General features: G+C 36.4%; 1 protein-coding gene across 2 annotated transcripts in view; it reads left to right on the forward strand.

Annotated features, from left to right (window-relative positions):
• The window catches only part of VPS13A (vacuolar protein sorting 13 homolog A), a 276,405-nt gene that overhangs the window by 84,220 nt on the left and 171,909 nt on the right, over positions 1-20,276 (forward strand). For both annotated transcript variants that reach the window (XM_024996187.2, XM_059889554.1), the window contains exons 18-22: positions 585-774; positions 861-975; positions 3,241-3,377; positions 9,684-9,816; positions 10,471-10,588. In XM_024996187.2, the coding sequence (XP_024851955.1) occupies positions 585-774; positions 861-975; positions 3,241-3,377; positions 9,684-9,816; positions 10,471-10,588 (693 nt within the window). The remainder of the gene's footprint in view (positions 1-584; positions 775-860; positions 976-3,240; positions 3,378-9,683; positions 9,817-10,470; positions 10,589-20,276) is intronic.

Consider the following 20,276-nt stretch of genomic DNA (forward strand, 5'->3'; position numbering starts at 1 on the left):
TAGAACTTGGTCAAATTCCTGTAGGTATATATCAAATTATTTGGGGCCTCCCAATGGCTGGCTCCCTCTAGAGTTTTTAACTCTCAGTTATCTACACTAACATCTCCAGCAGTTCATCAGTTACAATTTAGATTTTCCAGCCTTGGTTCTGGTGTCCATGGTGTCTTCCTTTTGCAGGTCTCTGCTCTGGTAAGTTGTGACTGTCTGTCTGTCTGTCCAGTCTTAGGGGCAGCAGTTTACCCTGTGTCCTCCCCTCTTGCATATCCAAGAAGACTTTTTGGTTTTTCAGTTCTTCAGCTTTTTACTTGTTAGTATGGAGTGGCAACTTAAAACTCCTTTCATAGGGAACCAGAAACCCCAAACCCTTCAAAACTTCTTAATCTAGAAATTAAAATGTGAATAGAATTCTTTGTGAATTAATCTATGTCAGTTTAGATCAAATACCTGTGTATTTTCTTTGTTGTGCATGAAACAGAGTAGCAATAAATGCAGAGTGAAATTTTTTTATTTTACTATTTTTAATTTGAAAAATACTTTAAGATTATATTGATTGCTAATTTTTTTCCTGTCTTTTTTTCATGCAGATTTGAAACCAAAATAGATTCATTTCATGTTACTGGCTTACCAGATAACTCAACAAAACCCCGCCTCCTGTCTTCATTAGATGATGCTGCATCACTCTTGAAAATTATGTTTGAGATAAATCCTTTAGATGAAACTGTTGCTCAGAGGTGTATCATAGAAGCTGAACCTTTAGAAATGTTATATGATGCAGTAAGCATTTTTTGCAATTCCTAAGTTTTAATATATTTCTATTTGCCTTGAGTTTGTCCTCATGTTATTTATACTTATTTTAACAGAGAACAGTGAATAGTATAGTAGAATTCTTCAGACCTCCAAAAGAGGTAAATCTAGCACAGCTGACTTCAGTAACTTTGACAAAACTTGAAGAATTTCGTGATAAGACAGCAACAGGTAAATGCCAGTATTATTGTTGGTTTATCATTTATACAGTTTGAGTCATGTTATACTGATTTTAGTATTCTTTGAGTTTATATTTGTAGACTAGATACAGTTTTAATTGAAACTTAGTGTGGTGCTTTTATATATTTAAATTCAAATATAATGATAATTATGTCTTACACTTAGCAAGGTCTGACCTTTGAACCACATTCATGTTAATTGCAAAATTTTGTTAGGATTTTTGAAATTCTGTTTATGACAGAAACTGGCCTGTATTTTCCTTTCTTGTAATGACTTCCAGATTTTAGTCTATTGGTCTCAGAACCTAGAAGTTCCACCCTTTTTTATTATCTTGGAGAGTTTGTATAAGATTGGGTCTCATTTCTTTTTTCAGTCTTTGGGCTAGGAGATGTCTTTGGGAACAATTTTAAACTAGAGGTTCATTTTTTTAAAATATAGATGACTATAGAGATGATCTCTGTGGTTTTTAATGGTTTGTAATTTGTTGAGACTTGCTTTCTGGCTCAACATATGGTAATTTAAAAAATGTTCCATATATGTTTGAAAAGTATGTACTTCATGTTTTCTGTACCCTTAGTAGATTTTTTTTCCCCTTTTTACCATATTCTAACAGTTATTTAGAGAAGTACATGAAAAACACCTCACTGTCAGTTGATTTGTAAATTTCATGTGGATCTGTAATTTTCTGCTTTATAGATTTTGTTGCTAATTAGGTACATATAGAGATAATTTTTTCCTGTGAACCAAATCTTTTATCTGTATGAAATTTTCAATATTTTTAGTAATGCTTTACTTTTTCAATGTTCTTTTTGTTCTGATTTTAATATATATATTTTAGGTTTCCTTTGGTTGTAATTTGGCTGCTACATGTTTTTTTTCTTCTTCTATATTCTTTTCCCATCTATCTTTAGTTCTAGATGTGTCATTTCAACAACATATATGAGGTGTTTTTCAAGCTGTGATATTCAGTCTTTTCTGTTTCTTGACTGTTTTTTGCCTGTCTTTGGATAAATTACAGCATTGTTTCCTCAGCTCCCACCTTTGTACCATTTGAAACTTAAACATTCTCTCTTCCCCCCCTTTTCCTTCTGCCCTCAGTGTTTTCCACCATCGTGGTCTTTTCCAATCAGCTGGCTCTTTCTATCAGGTGGCCAAAGTATTGGAGGTTCAACTTTAGCAGCAGTCCTTCCAGTGAATATTCAGGGTTGATTTCCTTTAGGATTGACTGGTTTGATCTCCTTGCTGTCCATGGGACTCTCAGGAGTCTTCTGCAGCACCAAGTTTTTCTCAGAGACCTTGTTTGCATTCTCTTATGGATAGGTTTTAGGGAGAGGGAGATTTAACTTCTGTATGGCTCTTAATTTTAGTATGTATGTTTTAGATCCCAGATTTATGAGAACTCCTGCTGGACTCTTATTTTTTTTGTCATCTGTTCCCTATGCTCTATGAGACTATGGAAAGGAGTTCCAAAGTTTACCAAGTGCAGAACATGGTCTCAGGATAAAATTTTTTTGGTTCCCTTTGAAATCTTTTGGCTAACTCTTTCAGTTTGATTTTCCACTTGATAGATGCTTACTCTCTTGCCTCCTCTTAATGTTTCATTTGCATTGCTGTTTGTTTTGCTCTATGTCCCACAATTTTTATTGCTTTATGTGGAAGAAAAAGTTTGGCTATCTACTTACTGATGTTACCAGGATTTAAACTCTAGTTAAATGTTTTAATATAAGTTGAAAACATTATTTTAGTTAAAATTCATTGGGATAGATTCATCTGTTTTTACAGAAAGCTCTGGTGGCTTATTTTGGTTTACATATGGTTTTATTGAAGACAATTTAGTAATTGAAAATTTTTCATTGTCTCAAGTAATATAAAGGTTGAGTTCATTGTTTGGTATAGCAGATGTAGCTGTGTTAATTTCAAAAATTGGGGAGAATTATAGAGATTCTAATATCACAGATATGAATAACTATTTCATGGAACTTAATTTTTTTAGATGTGTATCTTCCAAGTTTTACCCAATTGAGTTCATGGATCAAAAATTCTTTTTGATTGTTACAGTTTTATACTTGGCTAATATTTAATGAGGAGCATACACATTGACTTTATATTGAAAATATCTTGCTGAAGGTTATTTAAAAATTAATACTAACTTCACATTATTTTAAAATTGTGTTATTAATTCATGTGTTTAGTGATTCTCTGTTTCTTGATTAATTTGTGAACATTATTCATTGTAAAGATTTAAATTTTCTGCAGGTCTGGTATATATTATTGAAACACAGAAAGTTCTTGATCTCAAAATTAACTTGAATGCTTCATATATCATTATCCCACAAGATGGTATCTTTAGCCCTACGTCAAATCTCCTTCTTTTGGATCTTGGACATCTAAAGGTATATACTACTGTTAAGTATTTTATATGTCATTTATGATATTACTTTGTTTAAGATGTCTTTTGGTTTATAGATGTTTGATTTGATAAATTAATTTTTAGCTTAGTAGCAGAAACTAAGATTTGAGAAAACCTCCCTTTGTAACGAATAAAGTGGTTTCATTTAGTTAGGTAGTTTTCTACATTTCTTACATGAAAATGACCGATTGAACGCTGAAGGTCAGAGGCAAACCTAAGAATTATATTTGTAAAGTTTGAGAGTAGTGCTTGAGGAGTTTATTTCCTTTTCAATTTAAATTTATTGCTTGATCAATTAAAATGTATAGAGTAGGAGGAAGTTCTAGAAGTCATCAAATGTATTTTCACCCTTCTGAAATTTTTTGTGTATATACTATAAATATTGACATTTTAGTATTTCTATTAAATAATCCTAAAATTGAGAGATGGTCTTCTTTCATTTCCCTTCCTGTTCAGTTATGTATGTTTTTCCATCAGTTTTGAGTAGAGAATACTTTTTTCTGTGTTTCTGGTTCTATGCCGTTCAATATGGTACCCACTTTTATTTATTTAAATTGATTAAAGTTTTTTTTAAATTTGGTTCTTAGTTATACTTTAGCTACATTCCAGCATTTAATAGTCACAAATGGCTTATGGCTACTGTATTAAAACAGGTGGAGAGCATTTTTATCATCATAGGAAGCTCAGTTGGAAAGGAGTACTCCGTATCATTAAATGTAGAGGACTAGCTAACAGTTTAAGACCCAAGAGGGATAGATATGAAATGCTCTTTCTGGCTACCTAATAAATTTGTGTCTTTCCTTGGTATTCTCCTTTATGTATTTTTTTACTCCTCGGTTAGTAATTATGTAGACAGTGCTGGATTTACATTCATAATAAAATTTTATACAGCTAATAATTCATATTTGAACTTGTTTATGGATTTGGTTCATGGGCAGTGTGGTATAGTGGAAATAGCCAGTGAAAAGGTATAGTGGTCAAAAGTAATAGTATATCTTTAGTTTTATGACCTTAGGCAATTTGCATAACATTTTGCCTAAAATTTGTTACTTTCAAACACATAGTCAATTTTGACTGTGTACTTCAGATGAACTGTAAAATAAAGGGGAGAATTTTATAATACAAAACATATATATGCATGTGTGTGTGTGTGTGTGTGTGTGAATGAATGGGTGAACAAAATCTTGATATACTACTGTAAAATGATTTCCAGGATACTTGAGTGAAAAAGTAGCATAAAGAATATAGCATGGAAGAGTTATATAACTATAACTTGCTTGAAAAGTGAAGGTTGCTCAGTTGTGTCCGACTCTTTGTGACCCCATGGACTTTACAGTCCGTGGAATTCTCCAGGCCAAAATGCTGGAGTGGGTAGCCTTTCCCTTCTCCAGGGGATCTTCCCAACCCAGGGATCGAACCCCAGGTCTCCTGCATTGCAGGTGGATTCTTTACTAGCTGAGGCACAAGGGAAGCCAAAGAATAGTGGAGTGGGTAGCCTATCCCTTCTCCAGCGGATCTTCCTGACCCAGGAATTGAACCGGGGTCCCCTGCATTGCAGGTAAATTCTTTACCAACTGAACTATAAGGGAAGCCCATTGGGGTTGCATAAATGGCAGAGATGGAATTAAAATTCAGGTATCAGTTCAGTTCAGTCACTCAGCCATGTCCAGCTCTTTGTGACTCCATGGACTGCAGCATGCCAGGCCTTCCTGTCCATCACCAACTCCCAGAGTTTACTCAAACTCATGTCCATTGAGTTGATGATGCCATCCAACCATCTCATCCTCTGTCGTCCCCTTCTCCTCCCACCCTCAATCTTTCCCAGCATCAGGGTCTTTTCCAGTGAGTCAGTTCTTCGCTCCAGGTGGCCAAAGTATTGGAGTTTCAGCTTCAGCATTAGTTCAGCATTAGTCCAATGAATATTAGGACTTATTTCCCTTAGGATTGATCTCCTTTCTGTCCAAGGGACTCTCTCTCATGTATGGATGTGAGAGCTGGACTGTAAAGAAAGCTGAGTGCCGAAGAATTGATGCTTTTGAACTGTGGTGTTGGAGAAGACTCTTGAGAGTCCCTTGGACTGCAAGGAGATCCAACCAGTCCATCCTAAAGGAGATCAGTCCTGGGTGTTCATTGGAAGGACTGATGTTTAAGCTGAAACTCCAATACTTTGGCCACCTGATGCGAAGAGCTGACTCATTATAAAAGACCCTGATGCTGGGAAAGATTGAGGGCAGGAGGAGAAGAGGATGAGATGGTTGGATGGCATCACCGACTTAATGGACATGAGTTTGGGTGGACTCTGGGAGTTAGTGATGAACAGGGAGGCCTGGTGTGCTGTGGTTCATGGGGTCGCAAAGAGTCGTACACGACTGAGCGATTGAACTGAACTGAACTAGGTTGGCCATAACTTTTTTCCCAAGGAGGAAGAATCTTTTAATTTCATGGCTGCAGTCATCATCTGCAGTGATTTTAGAGCCCTAAAAAATAAAGTCAGCCACTGTTTCCCCACCTATTTGCCATGAAGTGATGGGGCCAGATGCCATGATCTTAGTTTTCTGAATGTGGAGCTTTAAGCTAACTTTTTCCCTCTCCTCTTTCACTTTCGTCAAGAGACTTTTTAGTTCCTCTTCACTTTCTGCCATAAGGATGGTATCATCTGCATATCTGAGGTTATTGATATTTCTCCCAGCAATCTTGATTCCAGCTTGTGGTTCATCCAGCAGTGTTTCTCAGTGATATACTCTGCATATAAGTTAAATAAGCAGGGTGACGATATACAGCCTTGACGTACTTCTTTCCCTATTTGGAACCAGTCTGAGGTTCCATGTTCAGTTCTAACTGTTGCTTCCTAACCTGCATACAGATTTCTCAGGGGACAAGTTTGATGATCTGGTATTTGAATCTCTTTCAGAATTTTCACAGTTTGTTGTGATCCGCACAGTCAAAGGCTTTGGCATAGTCAATAAAGCAGAAATAGATGTTTTTCTGGAACTCTCTTGCTTTTTTGATGCAGGTATCAGGTATATTAATATTTAATCCTGGAATCTCACTTATCATTATAAAGTTATCTAAATGTCTTATCATGCCATGGAAATATTTTGTAAGATGTATTTGTGTCTTAATATTGTTTTTAATAAAAAGTCTTCTTCAGTTCAGTTCAGTTGTTCGATCGTGTCCGAATTACTGCAGCCCTATGAATTGCAGCACGCCAGGCTTCCCTGTCCATCACCAACTCCCAAAGTTCACTCAAACTCATATCCAGTGAGTCGGTGATGCCATGCAGCCATCTCATCCTCTCTCGTCCCCTTCTTCTCCTGCCCGCAATCCCTCCCAGCATCAGAGTCTTTTCCAATGAGTCAACTCTTCGTGTGAGGTGGCCAAAGTATTGGAGTTTCAGCTTTAGCATCAGTCCTTCCAAAGAACACCCAGGACTGATCTCCATTAGAATGGACTGACTGGATCTCCTTGCAGTCCAAGGGACTCTCAAGAGTCTTCTCCAACACCACAGTTCAAAAGCATCAATTCTTCAGCGCTCAGCCTTCTTCACAGTCCAACTCTCACATCCATACATGACCACTGGAAAAACCATAGCCTTGACTAGACGGACCTTTGTTGGCAAAGTAATGTCTCTGCTTTTCAATATGCTATCTAGGTTGGTCATAACTTTCCTTCCAAGGAGTAAGCGTCTTTTAATTTCATGGCTGCAGTCACTATCTGCAGTGATTTTGGAGCCCCCAAAAATAAAGTCTGACACTGTTTCCACTGTTTCTCCATTTATTTCCCATGAAGTGGTGGGACCAGATGCCATGATCTTAGTTTTCTGAATGTTGAGCTTTAAGCCAACTTTTGGACTCTCCTCTTTCACTTTCATCAAGAGGCTTTTGAGTTCCTCTTCACTTTCTGCCATAAGGGTGTTGTCATCTGCATATCTGAGGTTATTGATATTTCTCCCGGCAATCTTGATTCCAGCTTGTGCTTCTTCCAGCCCAGTGTTTCTCATAATGTACTCTACATGTAAATTAAAAAAGCAGAGTGACAATATATAGCTTTGAGGTACTTCTTTTCCTATTTGGAACCAGTCTGTTGTTCCATGTTCAGTTCTAGCTATTGCTTCTTGACCTGCTTACAGGTTTCTCAAGAGGCAGGTCAGGTGGTCTGGTATTCCCATCTCTTGAATTTTCCACAGTTTGTTGTGATCCACACAGTCAAAGGCTTTGGCATAGTCAATAAAGCAGAAGTAGATGTTTTTCTGGAACTCTCTTGCTTTTTCGATGATCTGGTGGATGTTGGTAATTTGATCTCTGGTTCCTCTGCCTTTTCTAAAACCAGCTTGAACATCAGGAAGTTCATGGTTCATGTATTGCTGAAGCCTGGCTTGGAGAATTTTGAGCATTACTTTACTAGTGTGTGAGATGAGTGCAATTGTGCGGTAGTTTGAGCATTCTTTGGCATTGCCTTTCTTTGGGATTGGAATGAAAACTGACCTTTTCCAGTCCTGTGGTCACTGCCGAATTTTCCAAATTTGCTGGCATATTGAGTGCAGCACTTTCACAGCATCATCTTTCAGGATTTGAAATAGTTCAACTGGAATTCCATCACCTCCACTAGCTTTGTTCGTAGTGATGCTTTCTAAGGCCCACTTGACTTCACATTCCAGGATGTCTGGCTCTAGGTGAGTGATCACAGCATCATGATTATCTTGGTTGTGAAGCTCTTTTTTGTACAGTTCTTCTGTGTATCCTTGCCACCTCTTCTTAATATCTTCTGCTTCTGTTAGGTCCATACCATTTCTGTCCTTCATTGAACCCATCTTTGCATGAAATGTTCCCTTAGTATCTCTAATTTTCTTGAGGAGATCTCTAGTCTTTCCCATTCTGTTGTTTTCCTCTGTTTCTTTGCACTGATCACTGAGGAAGGCTTTCTTATCTCTCCTTGCTATTCTTTGGAACTCTGCATTCAGATGCTTATATCTTTCCTTTTCTCCTTTGCTTATCGCTTCTCTTCTTTTCACAACTATTTGTAAGGCTTCCCCAGACAGCCATTTTGCCTTTTTGCATTTCTTTTCCATGGGGATGGTCTTGATCCCTGTCTCCTGTACAATGTCACCAGCTTCTGTCCATAGTTCATCAGGCACTCTATGAGATCTAGGCCCTTAAATCTATTTCTCACTTCCATTGTATAATCATAAGGGATTTGATTAAGGTCATACCTGAATGGTCTAGTGGTTTTCCATACTTTTTTCAATTTAAGTCTGAATTTGGCAGTAAGGAGTTCATGGATCTGAGCCACAATCAGTATGTGGTCTGCTTGGAGAAGGGAATGGCAAACTACTTCAGTATTCTTGCCTTGAGAACCCCATGAACCATATGAAAAGGCAAAATGATAAGATATTGAAAGAGGAACTCCCCAGGTCAGTAGGTGCCCAATATGCTACTGGAGATCAGTGGAGATGGAGCCAAAGCAAAAACAATACCCAGCTGTGGATGTGACTGGTGATAGAAATAAGGTCCGATGCTGTAAAGACCAATATTGCATAGGAACCTGGAATGTTAGGTTCATGAATCAAGGCAAATTGGAAGTGATCAAACAGGAGATGGCAAGAGTGAATGTCGACATTCTAGGAATCAGCACACTAAAATGGACTGGAATGGGTGAATTTAACTCAGATGACCATTATATCTACTACTGTGGGCAGGAATCCCTTATAAGAAATGGAGTAGCCATCGTGGTCAACGAAAGAGTCTGAAATGCAGTACTTGGATGCAATCTCAAAAACGACAGAATGATCTCTCTTCGTCTCTAAGGCAAACCATTCAATATCACAGTAATCCAAGTCTATGCCCCAACCAGTAACGCTGAAAAAGTTGAAGTTAAACGGTTCTGTGAAGACCTACAAGACTTTTTAGAACTAACACCCCAAAAAGATGTCCTTTTCATTATAGGGGACTGGAATGCAAAAGTAGGAAGACAAGAAACACCTGGGGTAACAGGCAAAAGTCTTCTTAGCAGATTAAAAAAAATTTACATGTATTATTTACCAGAACTGGCTTTGTTTTCCCTTTTTAATATAAATGATTAGGAAATACAACTTATTATGTAAAAACTTTATACTTTGCCTTCTCATTATATATTTCATGGATAAAGGTGTTTTTAATTGTCTTACAATGTATGTCAGCTTGTGAGTTTATCTTTTCCTGTTAAGTTTTTATAGTATAGTCTAAAACATAAAAACTTTATATTTTCATTTGACGTAATTTGCATAGTCTAAACTGTTAAAATTAACTTAAAGGTGACAAGTAAAATTCGTTCAGAATTACCAGATTTAAAACAAGGTGGAGCCAATCGTGAAGAGATAATGCATAGAGCTTATGATTCCTTTGATATTCAACTTACAAGCATACAGCTGCTTTTCAGCAGAGTTGGTAAGTACACAAGGCATTATTTGTTGATTCATTTTGCTGAAGTGATTAATTGGGATTTTGGACAATTTCTCTGAAGACTTTGGTACAAGATATGTTAGACATTTTGTATTTTTGAATTAAAAGTGATAGATTTTTCCCAGGAGTGGTATCTCAAGTAGGAGAAATTTTACTATTCAAGGGACATTGTCAATGTCTGGAGACATTTTTTGTTGTGCGAAGCAGGGGGTTTGGGCACTACTGCTATCTGGTCCTTCCCTGGTGGCTCAGACAGTTAAGAAATCAGGTTCAGTCTCTTGGTCAGGAAGATCCCCCTGCAGGAGGCAATGGCAACCCACACCAGTATTTGCCTGGAGAATTCCATGGACAGAGGAGCCTGGTAGGCTGCAGTCCATGGGGTCACAAAGAGTCGGACACGACTGAGTAACTAACACTTTCACTTTCCTGTTAAAATATAGTCTGAAGCAGAAGAAGAAAACTGAGGAAGGAAAAGAATTTACCTACTAATTATGTATACTTGAGAATATGGCATTGAGATTATCTAGATGTAGGAAGATTTCCTTATATCATGTATTGTATAAAGTAGTAATGGTAATTTTAGGTTCAGTGTGTTTTTTAGTTTGCTTTCTTTAAACATGTACTGTTTTCTGCAATTAGGTGATAATTGGAAAGAAGCACGAAAGCTCAATGTGTCTGCACAGCATATCTTGGTACCTATGCACTTCAATGTGGAGCTCTCTAAGGCCATGGTTTTCATGGATATAAGTATGCCGAAGTATGTATTATCTGTTTCATGTGTTCATAAATTTTCTTATGTAGCTAAGAAATACCATGTTTCATTGATTTTTTTTTGTAGTACAATATATATAACATACACTATACCATTTTAAGTGTATAATTCTGTGGTATTAATAAGTCCATACACACTTTTTCCTGACCACACCACCATCTGTCTCTAGAAGTTTATCAGATTCACAAACTAGAACTCTACCCATTAAACAATAATGCTCCACTTTCTCCTCTTGGAAGTCCATGGCAGTCACCATTTTGTGTTATTTCTCTATGAATTTGACTACTCTAGGTATTTTGTGTAAGTGGAATCATACAATATTTCTCCTTTTGTGCTTGGTTTATTTCTCATAGCATAATGTCTCCATGTTGACCCGTGTTGTTGCATACATCAGAATTTCTTTTTTTTTTTTTGTATTGGAGTGTACCCAGTTAATAGTGTTTGATAGTTTCAGGTGAATAGCAAAGGGACTCAGCCATACATATACATGAGAATTTCATTTGTTCTTGAAGCTTAATTTCATTGCACATATATGTCATATATTGTTTATCCATTTATATATTGATGAACATTTAATTATGATGATAATGTTGCTGTAGACATTGGTGTACAGATATCTGTTGGCGTCCCTGCTTTAAATTTCTGGGGTTAGGTATCTAGAAGTAGAATCTTGGATTATTCTATTTTTAATTTTTTGAAAAAAGCTCCCCTACTGTTTTCTGTAGCTACTGCAGTATTTTATAATCCCATCAGCAATGTGCAAAGTTTCCAACTTTTCTAACTCTTTGCCAACACTTGTTATTTTCTTTTTTTAAAAAAATAATAATGATTCTAACAGGCGTGAGTAGTATTTAATTATAGTTTTGAATTGCATTTTCCTAATGATAATTGATGTTGAACATATTTTCACATTCTTCTGGCAGTTTATGTGTTTCTTTAGAAAAATGTCTATTCAAGTCTTTTTGTTGTTCATTTGCTAAATCATGCCCAGCTCTTTGTGACCCTATGGACTGTAGCATACCAGGCTTCCCTGTCCTTTACTATCTCTGGTAGTTCGCTCAAACTCATGTCCATTCAGTTGATGTTGCCATCTAAACTTCTCATCTTTGTCACCTCTTTCTTCTTTTGCCTTTGATATTTCCCAGCATTAGGGTCTTTTCCAATGAGTCAACTCTTTGTATCAGTTGGCCAAAGTATTGGAGCTTCAGCATGCATCCATCCAGTAAATATTCAGGGTTAATTTCCTTTAGGATTGACTAATTTGATCTCCTTTTTGTCCAAGGGCACTCTCAGTAGTCTTCTCAACACCACAGTTCGAAAGCATCAGTTCTTTGGCACTTAGCCTTCTATATGGTCCAACTTTCACATCTGTACATGACTAATGGAAAAACCATAGCTTTGACTATGTGGACCTTTGTCAGCAAAGTGATGTCTCTACCTTTTAATATGCTGTCTAGATTGTCATTGCTTTTCTTCAAGGAGAAAGCATCATTTAATTCCATGGCTGCAATCCACTGTCCGCAGTGATTTTGGAGATGAAGAAAGTAAAATCCTCCACTGTTTCCATTTTTTCACTATCTATTTGCCATGAAGCTATGGGACCGGATGCCATAATCTTAGTTTTTTGAATGTTGAGTGCTAAGCCAGCTTTTTCACTCTCCTCTTTACCTTTCATCAAGAAGCTCTTTAGTTCCTCTTTGCTTTCTTCCGTTAAGGTGGTGTCATCTGCCTATCTGAAGTTATTGATATTTCTCCTGGAAAATCTTGATTCCAGCTTGTGATTCATCTAGCCTGGCATTTCACATGATATACTCTGCATATAAGTTAATGAAGCAGGGTGACAGTATACAGCCTTGACATACTCCTTTCCCAATTTTGAGACAGTCCATTTTTCTATGTCTAGAACAATGTAACTCTTGTAACTATTGCTTCTTGCCTTGCATACAGGTTTCTTTGGAGGCAGGTAAGGTGATCTGGTATTCCCATCTCTTTCAGAATTTTCCACAGTTTATTGTGATACACGCATTCAAAGGCTTTGACATTGTCAATGAAGCAGATGTTTTTCTGGGATTCTCTTGATTTTTCTGTGATCCAGCAGTTGTTGGCAATTTGATCTCTGGTTTCTCTGCCTTTTCTAAATCCAGCTTGTACCTCTGAAAGTTCTCAGTCCACATACAGTTGAAGCCTAGCTTAAAGGACTTTGAGCATTACCTTCAATTCAAGTCCTATGTGTGTAGTCTGTCACATAAATTGTGTCCATCTCTTTGCAACCCCATGGATTATAGCCCACCAGACTCCTGTCCATGGAATTTTCCAGGCAAAAATACTGGAGTGGGTTACCATTTTCTTCTCCAGGGGATCTTCCCAACCAAGGGATCAAACCTGCATTTCCTGCATCAGCAGATGGATTCTTTACCACACCACCTCACACCTTTTAATTACATTGTTTGTGTTTTTTGTTGTCAAGTTGCAGCAAATTTGTTTTGTTTTGTCCTTAATACTTTCTGGGATATTAACTCCCTGTTAGATAAATGAGTTGCAAGTATTTTCTTTTGTTTCTGTATTGTCTTATAATCTTTTAATATGTCCTTTGATGCACTAATGCTTTAAAGTATGATTAAGTTTAATTTATCTTTGTTGCTTGTGCTTTTGTGTCAAATGAGAAATTAGTAAATCCAGTGTCCTGAAGTTTTTCCTATATATTTTTTCAAAGAATTTTATACTTTAACTCTTAGGAAATCTTTTTGAGTTAATTTTTGAATATGGTATAAGGTAATCAATCAGTTTTATTCTTTTGCATGTGGGTGTGCAGTTTTTCAGCACCATTTGTTGAAAAGACTATTCTTTCTCTGTTGAGTAGTCTTGATAACCCCTGTTGAAAATCATTTGCCCATATATGTGAGGGTTTATTTCTGGGCTTTCTGTTCTGTTCCTTTGGTCTCTGTGTCTGTCTTTATGCTAGTAACACACTGTTTTGATTACTGTAGCTTTGTAATAATGAAATCAGGAAGCGTGAATCATCCAATGTTAATCTTTTTCTACATTGATTTGGTGACTTGGAGTCTATTGAGATTCTACATGAATTTTAAGATGAATATTTCTATTTTTACAACAGATGTCATTGAGATTTTGAATCTGCAGGTGTTTTTAGTTGTGACATGTTAACATTGTCTTCCAATCTATGAATACAAGCTATTTTTCCATTTACTTGTATCTTTTATTTCTTTCCACATTATTTTGTACTTTTCACTATGTCTTTTGCTTCCCTGATTAAGCTTATTCTTTTTGATGCTATTATAAATGGAATTGTTTTCTTAATTTCTTTATAAATGGAAACTCAGTTGACTTTTTTGAGTTGATTTTATCTTATGCAACTTTGAATTTGCTTATAAGTTCTGTGTGTGTGTGTGTATGTATGAAATTGTTAGGACTTTCTACATATAAGACCACTTTATCTTAAAACAGAGGCAATTTTATTTCATCATTTCTACTTTGGATACCTTTTTTTCCCTTTTTCTTGCCTAATTTCTCTGGGTAGAATTTCCAGTACTATGTTGAATAAAGTCAATTTAAGTTTGCATCCTTCATTTTGATCATAGAAGAGAAGCTTTTCATCTTTTCCTTGAGTATGGTATCTGTAGTTTGTTCATATGTGACCTTTATTATTCTGAGTTAGTTTTCTTCTGCTTATAATTTTTGAGTATTTTTTATTAGGGAAATGTGTTAAAATTTTCGAATGCTTTTTCTTCATCAGTTGAAATGATCAGATGTTATTTTTGTCCTTTCGTTTTGTTAATGTGGTGTATTACGTTGATCTGTTTTCATGTTTGAACCACTCTTGAATTCCTTATCCCAGTGGGGATAAGTCCTACTGGGTCATGGTGTATAATCCTTTTAATATGGTGTTGAATTTTGTTTACTCTTATTTTTGAGGATTTTTGCATCAGTGTTCATAAGGGATATTGGTTTGTAGTTTTGTTTTTTTTTCTTGTAGTATCTTTGTCTGGTTTTGGTATCAGTAATGCTGTCCTTAAGATGCCTTAGGAAGTATTCCTTTCCTTTCAGTTTTTTGGAAGAGGTTGAGAAAAATGTGTGTTTCTTCTTTAAATGTTTAAATGTGTGGTAGAATTCACTTGTGAAACCATCTGATCATGGGCTTTTATTTCTTAGGCGATTTTTGATTAGTGATTCACTCTCTATATTAGTTATAGATCTGTCTAGATTTTCTATTTCTTCAAAACTCAGTGTTGATTGGTCTGTGTTTCTAGGAATTTGTTCACGTTAGGTTATCCAATTTGTTGGCATAAAAACCCTCTTATTTCGGTAGAATTAGTGGTGATGTCCCCACTTTCATTTCTGATTTTAGTTGATTCTCTCTTTAATCTTACTAAAGATTCTTCAGTTTTGTTCATCTTTTTGAAGAACCAACTCTTGTTGATTTTCTCAATTATTTTTAAATTCTCTATTTTATTTCTCTCTGATCTGTATTCTTTACTTCAGCTAACTTTTGGGTTAGTTTGCTCCTTTTTTAGTTCTTTAAGATATAAAGTTGTGTTGTTGATTTGAGATCTTTCTTTTTCAGTATAAATGTTTACAGCTATAAATTTCCCTCGGTATAGTTATTGCTTTATGCTATGAATTTTGGTATGTTGTACATAATCTTGATTTTCGGTTGTCTCAATAGATTTGTTTTCCTTGTGACTTCTTCGACTCATTGTTTAACAGTAAGTGTGTTAAATTATACATATTTGTAATTTTACATTTTTCATTCTGCTGTTGATTTCTAGTTTCATTCTATTGTGATTTGAAAAGATACTTTCTATGATTTCAATCTTTAAAAAAATTTTGACTCCTGTGTTAGGACTTAAAATTTGGTCTGTCCTGCAAAGTGTTCTGTGTACATGTATGAACAATGTGTATTCTGCTGTTGATGGAGGAGTATTCTGTTTATGTTTTCATCCTCTATTTCTTTACTGATCTTTCCTCTGGCTCTTCTGTCAGTTATTGAAAGTGGAGTAGGTTTTGAAGTCTCATGTTAACTGTAGAGTGAATTTTTTCCTCAGTTCTATCAATATTTCATGTATTTTTGAGCTCTGATATTTGGTGTGTATACATTTCTAGTTATTATATCTTCTTGATGAAGTTACCTTTTATTGTACAGTATCTTTTGTGTAATTATAGGTTTTGACCTACCAGTCTGGTTTGAGTGATATTATTATAGCCATTTCTGCTTTCTTCTGGGTATTATTGGCATGGAATATCTTTCACTTTCAAGCTGTTTGTGTCCTTAGATCTAAAGTAAGTCTCTTGCAGAAAGCATATAGTTTGATCTGTTTTTTAAAAAATCCATTCTGTCAGTTTATATCTTTGTGAAGTGTAAGCCATTATGTTTGAAATAAATACTGATAAACAGTTTAATTTTGTTAAGTCATTTTGTTACTTTCTGTGTGTCTTATAGCTTTTTTGTCCCTTTTTCCCCTCATTTTTGGCCTTTGTTTTGTTTAGTTGATTTTCTTGTTTTGACATGTTTTGATGCCCTTCTCTTTTCCAGATACACATCTTCTATAGGTAATTTTTTATTAGTTATTTTCATGGAGATTACCTGTAACATTGTAAAGTTGACAATCTTTTTAAAACTGACATCAGCTTAATTTAATTGCATACAAAAACTACTATTTACTGCTCAACCCCCTCCATTTTGTCATTGATGTCAGAAATTATATCCTTACTGTATATTTTATACCCATTATCATAGATTTATAGTTATTTTCATGCATTTGTCTTTTAAATCCTGTAGGAAATAAAAGGTGGAGTTAGAATGAAAAATCATAGTAATAGTTGATTTTATCTATTGAGTTAGGCTGGGCTATTTAACTGATTTAGTTCTAAATAGTTTTAGACTATAGCTAGCTAGCCCTTTCACCTTTTCTTTCCACCAGTAATTTTTCTCCCTTGCAAACATTCAAACCTCAGCTACAGATCTACTTAAAAGTGTAAAGAAAGACACATCTAACAGCTACCAGACAGTAGACAGTCTAAGGGGAATTGTTATCAGAGAGGCAACAAGAGAATGCTCATATAGTAGTGGTCAAGGTTTTGTGCCTGAAGTATGGGTGGGAGGGATAGTAGGAAGTAGTGATAGCTTGGTCTCTTTTGCATATGCTGTGTTAGGGACCTTTTTCATACTGTTTTACTATGGTGGCCATGTGAAGGGAAGAGACTTAAAAGAAACCTGTGTACTTTTTTTTTTTTCCCCTGCCTTTCAAATTATAATAATTCTATTCTCTAGGAAACATTGTACAGTTTACTAACTCTCATTCTCTTATACTTCCTTAATTGAAAATATCAAACTGGGACTCTGAGAGTCTTAAAGTAGAAGAATACCAGGATTTGGTTTGAGAAAGAAGAAAAGAAGACCATTCCATACATTTTGCTATTTTGTATAATCAAGCATTAGGTGTAGGTTAATTTTAGATGCAAGGCTTACATTCTTTGGGTTCCTTTCTAGATGTTCTCCTGCCTATTTACTATTGTCTGATATTTCTTTTAAAGTTAGTCAGTACATGAGAGAAGTCAAAGATGCATGTGATTTCCTGTTGTAAACATGGTTATGAATAAAGTTTTTTTCCAGCATTTTACTTAAGTGTGCTAGAATCTAGGATGTTACAGGGTACCAAAAAAGATGATATTACTGACAGAAGAAATGGCTAACGTCCCTTGCTTTAGATTTCTCTATAAATATATGATGAGGGAGAATTTGTGTCCTGTAGTATAGGAAATAGGAGAAGGCAATGGCACCCCACTCCAGTGTTCTTGTCTGGAGAATCCCAGGGATGGGGGAGCCTGGTGGGCTGCCGTTTGAGGTCCCACAGAGTCGGATATGACTGAAGTGACTTGGCAGCAGCAGCAGCAATACAGGGAATATGTATAGCATAGCAGAAATTAAAGTAGCTGATTAAGATGTCTTTATATAGATAATGGAATCAAGAGTATGTGAAAGATTAGTTCAATGTGACACTAAGCCAACTGTTTCTTTTAAGAGCCAGATAGTAAATATTTTAAGCTTGAAGTTGTATTGTCTGTCACAAGTACTCAGCTCTGGTGTTTTAGCATGAAAGCAGCTGTAAACAGCACAGAATGAATATGTATAGTTGTATTCCAGAATACTTTTTTTACAAAAATAAGCAACATGCTGGATTAATCCATGGCCATATTTTGCCAAACTGTGGTTCAGTGCATTACGTAACCAATAAAAGGAAAAATCCTCCAGGAAAGCTCTTTGTACTCATATCCTTATGATACTAAAATGGCTATAAGTTAGGACCAGAGATGTGTGCCTGAAATAATCACAGGCAGAAACTATAATGATTTAGAAAGATGAAATCTAAGAAGCATTTGATTTTAGTTTTGTAATGTGGGCAGTATAAAGTGGATATGACATTACATTAAATCCTAGAACTCTACAGGTATCAGGGAACTTTCTTTGAAGTTTGAACTTAAAAAGTTTAAGGCAAATGAAAGGAAATCCTCTTATTATTTGGTGGGTAGTATTTTGGCACCTGTCATCTTCACGTTGTTCAGCTGCCTTACTAAAAGAAATTGAAAATAAGTTTAGGTTCATTAATGAGATGGATCCATAATGTGTACCTATTAAATTAGGATGTATTGGATTAGTTAAAAATACTTACACTATTAGAGATAAATGAAAGGTATAACTTTCTCAAGGAATTCAGATATATTTTTAGCAGTCATTGTGTTTGACTGAAAAGTACGTTTTAAAAAATGAGGGATAAAAATTGTGAATGAAAATTTATTCTGTCTTTGACATCAGTCTCTTTTTAATATATTCTTTTTAATTTTATTTTATTTTTAAACTTTACAATATTGTATTGGTTTTGCCAAATATCGAAATGAATCCGCCACAGGTATACATGTGTTCCCCATCCTGAACCCTCCTCCTTCCTCCCTCCCCATACCATCCCTCTGGGTCATCCCAGTGCACCAGCCCCAAGCATCCAGTATCGTGCATCGAACCTGGACTGGCGACTCGTTCCATGTATGATATTATACGTATTTCAATGCCATTCTCCCAAATCATCCCACCCTCTCCCTCTCCCTCTCCCACAGAGTCCAAAAGACTGCTCTATACATCAGTGTCTCTTCTGCTGTCTCGTATACACGGCTATTGTTACCATCTTTCTAAATTCCATATATATGCGTTAGTATACTGTATTCGTGTTTTTCTTTCTGGCTTACTTCACTCTGTATAATAGGCTCCAGTTTCATCCACCTCATTAGAACTGATTCAAATGTATTCTTTTTAATGGCTGAGTAATACTCCATTGTGTATATGTACCACTGCTTTCTTATCCATTCATCTGTTGATGAACATCTAGGTTGCTTCCATGTCCTGGCTATTGTAAACAGTGCTGCAATGAACATTGGGGTACATGTGTCTCTTTCAATTCTGGTTTCCTCGGTGTGTATGCCCAGCAGTAGGATTGCTGGATCATAAGGCAGTTCTGTTTTCAGTTTTTTAAGGAATCTCCACACTGTTCTCCATAGTGGCTGTACTAGTTTGCATTCCCACCAACAGTGTAAGAGGGTTCCTTTTTCTCCACACCCTCTCCAGCATTTATTGCTTGTAGACTTTTGGATTGCAGCCATTCTGACTGGCGTGAAATGGTACCTCATAGTGGTTTTGTTTTTAAAGATTTTCTTCATATTGCAGCAGTTTCAGAGTCACAGAAAAGTTGATAGGAAGCTCCAGAGATTGTCCTTATACCCCTTGCATCCACTCATGCATGAAAATGAAAAATGCTCAGTTGTGTCCGATTCTTTGCGACTCCATAGACTAGTCCATGGAATTCTCTTGGCCAGAATACTGGAGTGGGTAGCTGTTCCCTCCTCCAGGGTATCATCCAACTCGGGAATCAAACCATCGTCTCCTGCATTGCAGGTGGATTCTTCACCAGCTCAACCACCAGGGAAGCCTAGGACTATTGGAGTGGGAAGGCCTATCCCTTTTCCAGTGGATCTTCCCGATCCAGAAATCAAACCAGGGTCTCCTGCATTGCAGGCAGATTCTTTACCAACTGAGCCATCCATGCATAGCCTTCCCCATTAACAACATCCCTCACCAAGTGGCAAACTTGTTAGATTTACATTAACAGATCAAACTTACATTGACACATCATAATTACCCAAAGTCTGTTCAGGTGAGTTCAGTCGCTCAGTCGTGGCCATCTCTTTGAGACCCTATGAATCGCAGCACGCCAGACCTCCCTGTCCATCACCAACTCCCAGAGTTCACCCAAACCCGCATACATCGAGTCGGTGATGCCATCAAGCCATCTCATCCTCTGTCGTCCCCTTCTCCTCCTGCCCCCAATCCCTCCCAGCATCATAGTCTTTTCCAGTGAGTCAACTCTTCGCGTGAGATGGCCAAAGTATTGGAGTTTCAGCTTTAGCATCAGTCCTTCCAATGAACACCCAGGACTGATCTCCTTTAGAAATGACTGGTTGGATCTCCTTGCAGTCCAAGGGACTCTCAAGAGTCTTCTCCAACACCACAGTTCAAAAGCCTCAATTCTTTGGCTCTCAGCTCTCTTCACAGTCCAACTCTCACATGCATACATGACCACTGGAAAAACCATAGCCTTGACTAGATGAA

Source organism: Bos taurus, chromosome 8 (genome assembly GCF_002263795.3).
Source record: "Bos taurus isolate L1 Dominette 01449 registration number 42190680 breed Hereford chromosome 8, ARS-UCD2.0, whole genome shotgun sequence".
Taxonomy (NCBI): Eukaryota; Metazoa; Chordata; class Mammalia; order Artiodactyla; family Bovidae; genus Bos; species Bos taurus.